The sequence below is a fragment of the Hypomesus transpacificus genome, chromosome 21 (assembly GCF_021917145.1).
Source record: "Hypomesus transpacificus isolate Combined female chromosome 21, fHypTra1, whole genome shotgun sequence".
NCBI lineage: Eukaryota > Metazoa > Chordata > Actinopteri > Osmeriformes > Osmeridae > Hypomesus > Hypomesus transpacificus.
Genome location: NC_061080.1, coordinates 3000015 through 3013236, shown reverse-complemented (window position 1 = coordinate 3013236; position 13222 = coordinate 3000015). Strand labels below are relative to the sequence as shown.

Sequence of the window (13222 nt, the reverse complement as noted above, 5' to 3'; positions counted from 1 at the left end):
TATATGCAATGTTTTTCCCACAAAGTATTGTGTTTGTATGTATTTATATTAATGTATGCTTACAGTGTAGAGGCCCAGTGGGCTACAGCACATATGAACACAAACACAGGGACACTCGTGAATAAACATAAACATGAGGGAGTCAGGTGGCTGAGTGGGTAGAGCATCGGACTAGTAATCTGAAGGTTGCCAGTTTGATTCCCGGCCAGTACACATGACGTTGTGTCCTTGGGCAAGGCACTTCACCCTACTTGCCTCGGGGAGAATGTCCCTGTACTTACTGTAAGTCGCTCTGGATAAGAGCGTCTGCTAAATGTAAAATGACTAAACATGAGATAGTGACCAATCAACGACTACAGCCTCAGTTCTTTATGTGAATTAAGTCAATTTCCCCCAAATTGTGAGACGAATGAAATATCACAGAGACTGTTGCGTATACCAAGACACAATTATAATTGGTTGGAAAGCAACTACTCATTTTGAAAAGAAAATACCAAAAGGTTCTTCTAGAAAAATCTGTTTTGATACAATTAGAAACACACCTTTATGGGCAATGGTAATGAGGAACTCTAATTGTGTGACAGTATTTCTCAACTTTCTCACAGACTTCTCTGTCACATTCAGTCATTTAGCAGACACTCTTATCCAGAGCTCTGTATCGTCAAGGCTCCGCTCAAGGCTTTCCTGGTCTTGTGGACTGTCAGTATCGTTAGTCAGGTGTGTCGGTTGAATGTATTCCTCAGAAATACAGAGGAGGTACAGTGCTAGAGACAGTGGTTAGAACAACTCAGTCTTCATTGAGAGAAACAGGACAGGAGGCAGGACAAGATCATGGGGTGATATTACTGTACAGACACACACATACTAAGACACGCCCCAATCCCCAACTGTCACAAAGTACATGAACAGAGTGATTTAGGTTCATAGCTGAAAGGGGTGAAAGAGAGGGAGAGAGAGAGAGAAAGAGAGAGAGAGAGAAAAGGGGGATAAGAGAAGGGGAAAGGGGGGGAGATATAGTAAAAGAGAGCATGAAGAGACTGTAGACATTGTGAACATTTTTCAAAGTTTAGCATCATTTGTGCCGGATGAGAAATAAGCAACAAGTGCACTGTAAACGTTAACACGTTTTCGGAACTAAATTCGAGCCCTTGCGATACGGTCATATGTTCAAAAGAAAAGAAACAGCTCCCAGCCACTCACCCTCTGTCACTCGACTTCACATCCAGCCAATCGGATGGCCTTGACTCAGGCTGTGCTGCCATCCTTCAGCTCCTTCTCAAACTTATTTCACTCCAATGACAATATGAAGGTAGGTTGATTTTGTTTTTATAAATAAATACAAAACAACAATGCCGGTCTTTGCTTATTTGTCAATGTTAAGCTGTCAATTTTTTGGGAGATATCTCGAGAGTTTGAGTCTCAAATTTGGAAACTTTTTAGTTTTTTACAATATGTAGACTTATTTTAATTGTTAATAAAAGTGTGTTTTCTTTTTTTTATATATAAAAAGGGTTTGAATATCAATGAGGTAATGAATGTCACATTACTGTCACATGACTTCAACACATATTATAATGTAAAGATGATTTAACAAGTCAGATACACTGTAGCCAGTAAATGTGTCATTATGGTTAAAAGTAGCAATTTCTTTCACTAGGTGAGGATGTTTGAGGATGTTTCACTCAGTCTGGAGTCACCAAGCAAGAGACAGTTAACTGGCAACACGAACCAGGAACAGGTGACTCAGCCAATGACAAAGGATAACCTAGATGATGAGGGCAATGTCTCCTGGGACATGGAGCTCCTACTGTCGGACTGGACCAACATATCACCTGAAATGAATCCGTCCATGCACAACAACACTCAACAGCTTCCTCAGCTGGACCAGAGTGGACTGTACCAAGATGGAGGGGTGCCAGAGCAGCAGGTAGCCCCAGAAAGGCTCCATATGGGCACCAGTAGCCTCATGATTGAGCTTCTATCCCCTATAGAAACGATTGATGTATCCCTCCCAGAACTGTACAACACTGGGTACAGCAATGACCAACAACAAGCGCAACCAACTGTGGACCATTATGGTTTCCCGTTTGCCCAAAACCAGGAGAGACACCATGAGAGAGCCAATATAGGCCTGAACAAGGTCAAATCCTGGGACTTTACGGGACACTACTACCCTCAACACCCCTCGATGGTGACCAGCCCCAACCCCCGGTTTATCCAAGCCTCGAACATGACCCCTGACCCCCGACACTACAGCTACGTCCCTGGGTACTCCCTCCACCCCGGCCTCTACCGCCACCCGGCCAATTACACACACAGCCAACCCCCAAGCCAATTCCCCCACTCGCAGACGCACCTGGCTGGCCCTATGGCCCCCTCTGCAGGGGTGGAAGGGAAGCGCGGCCGGAGGTCAACCACAAAAAAGAGAGCTGCCGTTCATTGCTGTGAATACCTCGGCTGTAGCAAGACCTACACCAAGAGCTCCCACCTTAAAGCTCACCTTCGCACTCACACAGGTAATATGCAAAGTCATACATGATAGACTCAAAGGTAAACATGTACACTCACACATGGTTCTGAGTGGTTCTGAGCATTTTCAGTCTCTAGCATGTTCAGTATCTCGGTCCTAGATACAGTATATGCCCATGTCAACTTTTTAGCTTTTTTGACAAGTTGCTATCCTGTCATGGCTAACCTTTGATATCCCGCCCTAGGGGAGAAGCCCTACCACTGCACCTGGGAGGGCTGCGGGTGGAAGTTTGCACGCTCTGATGAGCTGACGCGTCACTTCCGCAAGCACACCGGCCAGAAGCCGTACGAGTGCCTGCTCTGTCAGCGGGCCTTCTCCCGCTCCGACCACCTGGCCCTGCACATGAAGAGACATGCCTGAGCTGGAAGGGGGGGGGGATAGACACACCGTATGCTCTTTTTGTCTCGCACACAGACACACAGTATTCTCGTGGAGCGGGGATCACACACACCCACATTTACACACACACACATACATCAGAGCTGCCAACTCTCACGGTTTCGCCGTGTGACTCACGCATTTCAACCATTTCTCACGCTCTCACGCCACACCTTGTATATCTCACGCTGAAAAGGCAACGCCAAACAAGTAGCCAATCTGACGTTGTAAACAGTAACGGACGATGCGCAGGTTAACGTAGTGAAGCAACATTGACGCGCAAACAGCCGTGTAAACTCCCACTGTCTCTCCCCCCACTCCATGGCGAGAGTTACATTGAGGGGGGGGGGGGGGGGGGGAGATGTGAAGCTCGCGAAAGCTCGCCCCTGGCACCAAATCTCACCCCAAGGTTTTGGAAAAGGTTGGCAGCCCTGCATACATTTACATTACATTTATTCATTTAGCAGACGCTTTTATCCAAAGCGACTTCCAATAGAGAGCACACACACCAACAGCACTTACCTAAAGGCAGGTAAACACTGAGTCGACATTTAGACTGAACACTAAAAAAGGCCTCTGTTGAGTGTTGTCACATAAAGGACCTGAGTGCCCATGACACAAAGGCCAAATATCAAACAAGTCAAATGTTAGGTCAACTCTGTTGTCAAATTGGGTGATATCTTTAAAAAAGGGAACTTTATTTAAAAAAAAGATTAGGAACTATATTCATGGGTTTTAATCTTTTCTGTAAGATGTTTTGTATAGAACATAGTTCATAGATGTTTGGGAATTTTTCCTTATTATTGTTTCATGCTCAGTTTGTTGATCGTTTGGATTTATGATAGGTAGCTTCAGAAGGAAACAATTACGGCTGTAAATATTTAATGACTCCGTTCAACCACACGGCAAACTTAATTTAAATAACAATTTTCCAATTTTATATTTATTTTTAAGACTTTAAATACAGATGTAACATAATAGCTTAACACTTTTAAAATAACGTTTTTACTATTGAACGTCTTAAAAGTCATATTCCGTAGGTAGCTCAAACTTCTTTTGGCGAGTTATTCCAGCTTGGTGAGGGTTATTCGTCCGGACCAGTCTGTTGCTATTTTTTCAATCGTCTCGCAAGGTAGCCTATTCTAACTGCGGTTTATGAATTTCGAAATGTTCTCTTCCATTTGTAATAATTACTTACTTGCACATTTAAATAAATCTTATTTTCAGTGCAAAACGGCTACATGTTATTTTCCTTCAATTCAGTTTTCGGAAAGTAGTCTGGCTCGATTTTAACGCTCAATAAATATTTGACCACAAGATGGGGGTATGGCACACAAAGTATATGGACAGCGGTTTGGTTCGTGCGTCTATGTAGGCTACTGTTACCAGCCGACGCTGCTGCGCTGTTCTCTTGGCACGGAGAGACGTTAGAATCTCCTTATGTAACCTAACGCAGTGTGATTAATCCGTATGATGTCAGATGACAGAGCTCCTCATCACGTATGCCCCCCCACAGCTCTCTCCCTCTCTCCTTTTCTCTCTCTCTCTCTCTCTCTCTCTCTCTCTCTCTCTCTCTCTCTCTCTCTCTCTCTCTCTCTCTCTCTCTCTCTCTCTCTCTCTCTCTCTCTCTCTGTCTCTCTCTGTCTCTCTGTCTCTCCCTTCACTCCCTCTTTCTCTCTCCCTCTTTCTTCCTCCCCCTTTCACTCACCCATACCCACACCCACAAAAAAAACTATCGACATTTTTAACACGTGCATGCAAGCACTCATTCACACATGCACACAACAACCACAAACACTATCTATTTTCTGTCTTACAATGTATTTCTGTGCATTACAGTAATACACAAACATTGCTGAAAGGGTCTACTGTAAACCTCAAACAGTGTTCAGCGGACTTGTAAAACCACACACTCACAGACAAAAATACACACACACACAGGAAAACCACACACACATCTAAAATCTGTGTACTGCAATCCCTTCTTTCACAATCCAAACAAGTTTTCCCATATTCTTAACACATTCACCCTATATTCTTTGTTAGGATATAAGCAGTCTACATTAGCTGTCTACACCCACCTCACCCACCTTTGGTTTACAGCTGATTGAGTTAATAAGGATAAGGGCTTTTAATGACCCAACGTGGTTTGTCTTACGTCTAAGTCTTTCGTTTGAGTATTTCTAAGAATTCCTCAAATCCTTGGTTCCACCTTTGCCATACTTTGACATCGAATCCAGACATCTATTTGTCCCAGTGACTGGCAGAAGACTTTTGGAGAGGTTGACCTCACCTGAAAGATGATTTCATAACAGGGTCAAAGCCTGACAGGGGTCAAAGGCCAAGAGAGACAAGGACTTGGTAGGCGACACTTTAACCTTTGATGAAACAAGATTTTAAAGAGAAGCAGAAAGGGGTTCTTAAAAGGTTTCAGAAGGTTCTACTCGCCTGAAGACTAGTGAAGAACCCACTATGGTTCTAAGGTGTGTGGAACCTTTCATCACGTGTGGCAGGTTTCATTAAATAATCATTGTCCATTATACATTATGAATTATATTATCTGTCCCCCCACTTTATTTGAAGAGAATGATATTCAATGTCTGCATCCTCAGTTCTTAAAAAAACTGTCCCACCCACATTTGAAAACAAACTTACACCCCTGTGTGGAACCCACTATGATTCTAAGGTGCGTGGAACCCTTTTTTTCCATTCAGCACACAGACAGTCAAAGCTCTCTTGACAGGTCGTAAGTTCATATAATGAAACATTCAGAGACACATACGTAGTTGCTGACTGTATGTGAATGCTGGCAGTGGGGCAAAAGTCTTGCATATCTCCATCCAATCCCATTCTATCTAAGCTACATGGTAAGCCGCTGATAAAAGTAGGGTTTGGCAGGTAGGGTCACTGATGTCCACGTTCCTGTATTTCTTCATTGGATTAAGTTATTTATTTTTGCGAGGTTATGGATTACGCAGTTGAGATGGGACAAAGGGAGGGATGGAGGGATAATAAGAGAGAGAGTGATAGAGGGAGGTAGAGAGATAGAGGGAGAGAGAGATAAAGATTACAAGAGGACTTGAGGACACAGGCAGTGTCGTGACCTACAGCGTTATCTCTTGTTCCCCCCCTCCCTCTTCTCCCTTTCTCTCGCTCGCATTCGCTCTATCGCACCCTTTGTCTATGAACATGTGCAACAAAACATCTTGACAGTATAGATAAAGGGTTTATACAAATATCAAAATGTGTTGATTCTCTTTAAATCTAGTTTTGGGTTGTGTTCTTGTGCAATTGCACTCATTTCATACTAAGTTTGCAAGATTTGGTTGCAAAAAAAAAGGTTACACCATTCCTTTGCCTTGCTAGTCCTCTTGTCCTCCTGCTCACCCCACCTCAACCCCTCTAAACTCCTCTCCCTCTTCTCTTCTCTCTCCCCTCCTCTGCCCTCTTCCTCCTCCCTTCCTCGGTACTCCTCTGCCTCTTCCGTCCTTAACCTCCACCATACCTCACCTCCTCTCAACTCTTCTCCCTCTCCTCTCCCCTCCATTGCTCTGTTCCTCCTCCACCCCTCCTCCCTTCCTTTTCCACCCTGTGTCACTTCCTCTGAACAGATTTGCCTCTCCGCTCCTCTTTCGCTACTGAAACCACACCTCACCTCCTCCCAACTCCAATCCTTCTCCCCCTTCTGTTCTCTTCCTCCTCCACCCCTCCTCCCTTCCTTCTCCACCCTGCCTCACTTCCTCTGAACGGATTTGCCTCTCCGCTCCTCTTTCGCTATTTAACCACACCTCACCTCCTCACAACTCCCTCTCCCCCTTCTGTTCTCTTCTTCCTCCACCCTTCCTTGCCCGTGTGGCCCCAGGTGACACATCCAGCTGCAGGAGCTTCCCCGCCCACACGGGGGGGGGGGGGGGGGGGGATCATCTGGGCTGACCCCCCCCTTTCCTCTGCCTCCCTTTCCCCCTTTTAGATACACAGATACAGCACGCATGCACACAGCTTAGGAGAACATCATCTCTCATCTCACCCGACAAGCGTAGTTAATGTAGTTTAAATTAAACAAGTAGAACATCGAATTAAGGGCCCTAACCATTTACAAATGCTATACATAGGCCTATGGAAGAAAAAAAGTTAACACTGACTGTGCTGCAGCATGTCTACATTGAGTAAAAAAGAAAACACTGTTTGTAGAACATCCGTGGGCATACACAAACTCCTTTTCTTTCTCTGTTTCTTTCTCTCTCCCCTCTTCCTGGCTGTATTTCTAAGACAGAGTCCAAACACACACACACAGATGCATGCATGTGTACACATAAACATACAAAGTACAAGCATACCCATCAACACACTCCCCCAGCAACACATTAAACACACACATACACACACACAGTGTAATGCAGGAGTTTGTCAAGGACAGATATGAACACAGTAAGGAGTCAGTCAAGGTCAGACATGAAAACAGTGCCTCTAATAGGTTCCATGCACTGTGTTCTGTTCCGAGAACCAGATGAATGAACAACTCTGTTCGTGTTTTTCCTTCACGCTTCTGTTCATTCTCATCCCCCTCATCAGTCATTCAATTGTTCTCTCTCTCCCTCGCTCGCTCTCTCCCCTTCTTAAATGGTCCTAACAGAGAAAAAACAACGCCAATGTTGATGTAAAACACACCACACTGAGCTAATAGCCTGACAAGTTCTCTCCTATTAAGCCTAGCTGTTTGATTTGTTTTCTCTTATGGTTATTTTCGGAATCAAAGATTATTATTAAAAGGAATCATTAACTCCACACATGGCTAGAATCAGTTTGAGCTGTTGGTGGAGAGACGCAGTGTCTGGTTTGTGTGTTCTCTCCCAGATCAGACAGGTACAGACGGGTACCATTCGCTTTACAGTGTGATCTCAAGTACCCCATGTGTGCCGTCATAGATTCCGGTTTCCGGGCAACCGCGCTGTAAGCGGATCAGGGAAGACGAGAGTTGTTGACAAGCAGTGAACTCAGACTACGGCTAGGAGGATACGCAAATGACAACTAAGGCAATTAAAGCTTTTGCGGTTAATTAATACCTGTCATTTACGGTGGTTGGTCTGGTAATATTCTTTCCATTACACGAGATGAAGTAGGAAACTAATTTAGAGAGCAATTTTAGTCTCCTGTCCAGGGGATAGGGATGAAATTGTATTTTATACACTTTCAAGTATTGGCACATTTGTTTTAGTCTGCCAGGGACTCGCCCATTATTGTATTGTCCCAGGCAAGGTCAATCAAAACAGATCAGATTAGGCATTTCACCCAAGATACAATACAACTGGAATTAACATCCACCATCTCTGTTTTGTAAAGCTGTACCGAATGCTTCTATGGACTTCTATATCAATTACTTGTTATACTGAAGTCCCACCTCAATACCACAATTCTTGTTGCATGGCAACAACAGTAAAAAAAAAAAAAAAAAAAAAAAAAACACATACACATACACAACACAAGCAATGTATAGAAATTAGAGCACCCAGTGCCTGATGAAAGTCCACATTTTGTGAAGCTACTGGGCAGGCTCTGTACCGAAAACTAGGCCATCTATACTACTCGCCCAACTGACGACTGCTTGTGTCACAAACAGCCTATATGCTTACATAAGCAATCAGAGCCGATTATGCAAGACCTAACATATACTGTACACTCATACACACAAACACACACCAACACACACACACACACACACACAGACCTTCAGCGCCATAGGACCCCATCTGCTTGTGGCCATATACAGATTGGCACATCGTTCATCTGTGCGGGCATATACACGCACACTTTGTGTTTCTTCATATTTCAACCGCTTTCTCCCGTCTTCAAGCGTGCATCTATAAAAAGGAATGGCTCTGTTTTATTAATGCCATGCCATTCCAGGACGCTGCTATGACAATTTCAATGTTCCTGACTCTTTCAGTGAGCACACGGAGAGAGAGAGAGAGAGAGAGAGAGAGAGAGAGAGAGAGAGAGAGAGAGAGAGAGAGAGAGAGAGAGAGAGAGAGAGAGAGAGAGAGAGAGAGAGAGAGAGAGAGAGAGAAAATAAAACTTCCAAGGTGTTGCTGACCTTAGAAGTTATTCATAATGACAGAACCCATTTGGACAAAGGATCTTGGCTCACAAAGGCTGAGAACATTCCGGAAAAGTCCACTGTATTGTGCGAGCAGGACAGTAATAACGGGACAGAGAACAATAAAAAAGCTGCAGGTGTAACTGGCTTTTTGTGAGATGGGTTCAATTTCCAAAGTCTTTACATACATGGTAATCTCAAGATGTTGTTCATCTTTGACCGTTTTGGCCTTGTTTGGGCCCTGAATGGATGTTATTGTCTTGATTTTGTCCAGTTTTAGTTACATTCTGTATTAACAAGAATGATACAGTAAGGCATCTAGATGCACTCTGTACAAAACCTCGGTTTCAAATGTTGAGGAGGACATCTCCAAGGACATTTGTTCCACCCCAGTTTTTCTACGGTAAAATTAGAAGGCTGCGATCACATTCATTTCATGCTGTCTCCAACTTTCACCCTCTCTATTTCCATCTATTTCCCTCTCTATCTTTAACCCTATCTACACCCACCCTTCCCCTTCATCGAAAACCCACAGCAGAGTCTCAGCTGAAAACAGATACAGTATTGTGAGGCAGAGGTTCCATTGAGATCTCATTCCAGCGTGATTGTGTTCCTGACCTTGGGTCTCTATATGTAACTCATACAATAACCATATAAGATTATCTGTCTGGGGGGGGACCAGCTCATTGCTGGGAGGAACATGACCCCTGGATAAAGAAAGAGAGGGAGGGAGGGAGGGAGGGAGGGAGGGAGGGAGGGAGGGAGGGAGGGAGGGAGGGAGGGAGGGAGGGAGGGAGGGAGGGAGGGAGGGAGGGAGGGAGGGAGGGAGGGAGGGAGGGAAAGAAGCAACATAACTTCTATGACTCAGCCTCACGGCCCCCTCAGTGTCTCTATGCTAATTAAATATTACTGTTGTGTTGCGCAAACTCTCATAATGGGAATTAAACTTGGCTGTGTTTCCAAATCCAGGATAAGGATTACAGAAAGGGAAAAAGCTGTACCCCAGTGGACTAGGGCGGGTGTGAGTTTTGGGGAAGCGGAGAGAGGGAGGGAGGGAGGAAAGCTGGGCCGTATCCTTACTTGAACTGACCACCCTGTGACAACCCCACAAGTCAAACAAGGCCACATGTAACCCTCTCCATAGAACGAGACTCTCCTCCTCAAAACAAAAAGTGGGGGCTTTTGTGAACTGTGTAACAGCGTTTGCTTGGTTTGGTTCTCGGTTTTGGTTTGGGGTTGGGCCAAAAGAGAAAACCTCTCTCCGCACAAATAATTTTGGAGTGATGAGAGTGTAAGTACACATCCACACACATCCACACATAAACGCACAGACCCACACTGCAGTTGACAGCATTCCTCTTTCGCAATCTGACCTGAGGTGATCCAACCTCCGGGATGGGCACACGTGCTGGACTTCAGTCTGATTAATTGCAACTGTAACTAGTAGGTCCAAAGTCACGCTCGAGGAACCAATAAACTGTAGGGGTTTAAATATTGGCCAAAGGAAGATGGGAAACTAAACAGTGTATTAACATGAACCAAATAATGCCAATACCAATGGAAATTACAGTTATTAGTCTATATGGGTTAGATCAGAGAAAGAATGGTCAAAGTAAGGTTAAAATGAAATAAACATTTAATAACATTGCAAACAAATTAAACAATTACAAGGCAAAGATGTTACAAAATGAAGGTTAACTCTTAGCTACACTACCATGATTATTGTAAACCAGAGATAGAAAGCAAGATGTGAGGAAGGAGAAGGAGTACAAGGACCAGCCAGAACTGAGGAGAAGGTCTCAGCAGATCAAGAATCCACAGAAGAATGCATCACAATTCGCTTTATACACAAGAACAACCAATCAGACCAAATCTTCAGAATATAAATCAGAAAGGGTTTTATTCGCCATGAAAGTTTGCACAGACAAGGAATTTATTTAGGCAGGAAGGTGCATACATTAAACCTATAGGAATCCTAAAACTTAAATATGTGGTTCAACTCTACTAAAGGTACAAGTCTACCTAATACTAATAACAAACATAAAATAATAAAATATAAAGTAGCCAAATCATTTACTATATAAAAAATGCCATATCTTGAATGGGGTGTGAGAGCCATCAAGTTGAGACCCCTGTCGAGCAACTCCAGAGTTGAGCATAGGTGGGGACAGGTTGACATCCAGCCTTACATCACGTTTCTCACCAAGATCCAGGAGCATGAAGGTTTGTCCTCCACAATAAGCCAAGTGATAGGTAGACTGCAAAGAGCGTTGAAGGTCCTTACAGTTGTTACTGTCAGGTCAGATAAGGATGAGGATGTGGATGAGGGACATGTGGAGCCTTCTGCCCCAGTGGTTCTGACTGTGGAAAGGGGGAGCGGGGGGGGGGGGGGGTATCTGTCACTCTTCCTTTATCACTTCCTTTATTTGCTTACATTTCCTTATATGACAGGAGGGCTATCAGATGTGTCTGTTTCCTATTGGAGATTAGGTGGGGGTTGGGAGAGAGGAAGAAGGAATTTAGAGAGACTTTTCTAAAAGGGAACATGAGTGTTTCTTCTGACAGAGTTTACTCTTCGGCTTTTAGCACACTAAAGCTATCAACTATTTCGGCTGTCAGTTTGAATGGCACATCATACTAATCTCGAACTGAGCTGGCTGCACCCTTTTAAAGGGGTCATTCACTGATTTTATAGCGTATTTCACACTGTTCCTTATGGTCTCCGAATAGGGTATGTAACATTGGTTGGGCTGAAAATGGCCCGGGTACTGTTCTATGAGCCCTAATGCACCGTGTGAAATAGCCCTGGAAGAAAACGAGAGGTTTTCTCCCTTTTATGGTATGCTCATGAATATTTAGATGGGCTGCATGCAGATTGGTTGATTTACGAGTGAAGCTGCGGAGCCAAGACGCAACATGGCCAACAGCACTCACTGAAACATCAAAGGTGACTTGAAATACAAACGTACGAATAAATCTGTTGTGTCTACACAACGCTGTTTTCAACAGATTGACTAGATATCATTTGAAATTATAACGTTAGTTGTTTCCACTTCTGTTGTCGAAGGAAACGGGACCGACTGAGGTGGGTAACATTACGGCTTAGCAACCAAACTATTCAACTCAGCTTCAGTTAGCTATCTTGCTGAAAAATAAACAAAAAAATAACCTGACAAAGATCTGGTCAAACATGCATCGTGAATTGTAGATTTACATGACAACACGGGTTATTTATTCAAATGAAACACAGTCAGAATCATAAAACTGTTAACAACAAAATTATACTACAGCTTGTGGTTGTGATGAACATAAGAACCTCTTTTCAGCAACAGCTTCATAGCAAACCCTGCTTTACACTATTCCAGGTTTTCAAAACTGTCCTCGGTGAAATGGTTCTGGCTAATGTGTAATTGAGGGTCGAACTGCACAGGGATCTTCTCATAGACAAACATCACAGCCCGTCGAGTGTTTGGTTCCTTGTGAAGACTCTAAAAAGTGTCAGCATTCCCTGTGCAGCCTGGAACACTGCATTTACGACCGTACTGTAGTCCATTTTCAATATCCTTGAAAAACGTTCTTCTTTGTCGAGTCAGCCTACAGAGAGGAGGTTGACACCCTGACATCATGGTGTCAGGACAACAACCTCTCTCTTAACATCAGCAAGACCAAGGAGATGATTGTGGACTTTAGGAGGCGGCAGGAGGAGGAGCATGCACCCCTATTCATCAATGGATCGGAAGTGGAGAAGGTCAGCTGCTTCAAGTTCCTCGGGGTGAACATCAGCAATGACCTCACCTGGACTGTTCGCATGGACAAGGTGGTCAAAGCGGCCCGTAAGCGCCTCTTCTTCCTGAGGAGACTGAAGAAGTTTGGTATGGACTCAGTCATCCTCACTAACTTTTACAGATGCACTATAGAGAGCATTCTGACTGGTTGTATTACAGTGTGGTATGGGAGCTGCACAGACAGGGACCGCAAGGCCCTACGAAGTGTGGTCATTTCTGCTGAGTTCATCATCGGCAGGAAGCTCCCAGCCCTACAGGACACCTACCACACACGTTGCCCAAGGAAAGCCGGCAGGATTCTAAGAGACTGTTCCCACCCATCCTTCAGTCTCTTTACCCCGTTGCCTTCTGGCAGGCGTTACCGCAGCATCCGGTCGCGCACACACAGACTGGACAACAGTTTCTACCCAAGGGCCATCAGGCTTTTGAATGGAC

General features: G+C 44.3%; 2 protein-coding genes across 3 annotated transcripts in view; both read left to right on the top strand.

Annotated features, from left to right (window-relative positions):
• LOC124483458 (lectin L6-like) overlaps positions 1 to 13222 on the top strand; it is a 504761-nt gene that overhangs the window by 331992 nt on the left and 159547 nt on the right. The gene's annotated exons all lie outside the window — the stretch shown is intronic.
• Positions 941 to 3012, top strand: klf1 (Kruppel-like factor 1 (erythroid)). Of its 2 annotated transcripts, XM_047043926.1 has the most exons (4): positions 951 to 1309; positions 1511 to 1528; positions 1658 to 2516; positions 2715 to 3012. In XM_047043926.1, the coding sequence occupies exons 1-4, from the start codon at positions 1235 to 1237 to the stop codon at positions 2888 to 2890; spliced, it is 1128 nt and encodes a 375-aa protein (XP_046899882.1). In that variant the 5' UTR covers positions 951 to 1234; the 3' UTR covers positions 2891 to 3012. The 2 variants fall into 2 exon arrangements, with proteins under 2 accessions (XP_046899883.1, XP_046899882.1); XM_047043927.1 differs by lacking the exon at positions 1511 to 1528 and having other exon boundaries at positions 941 to 1309.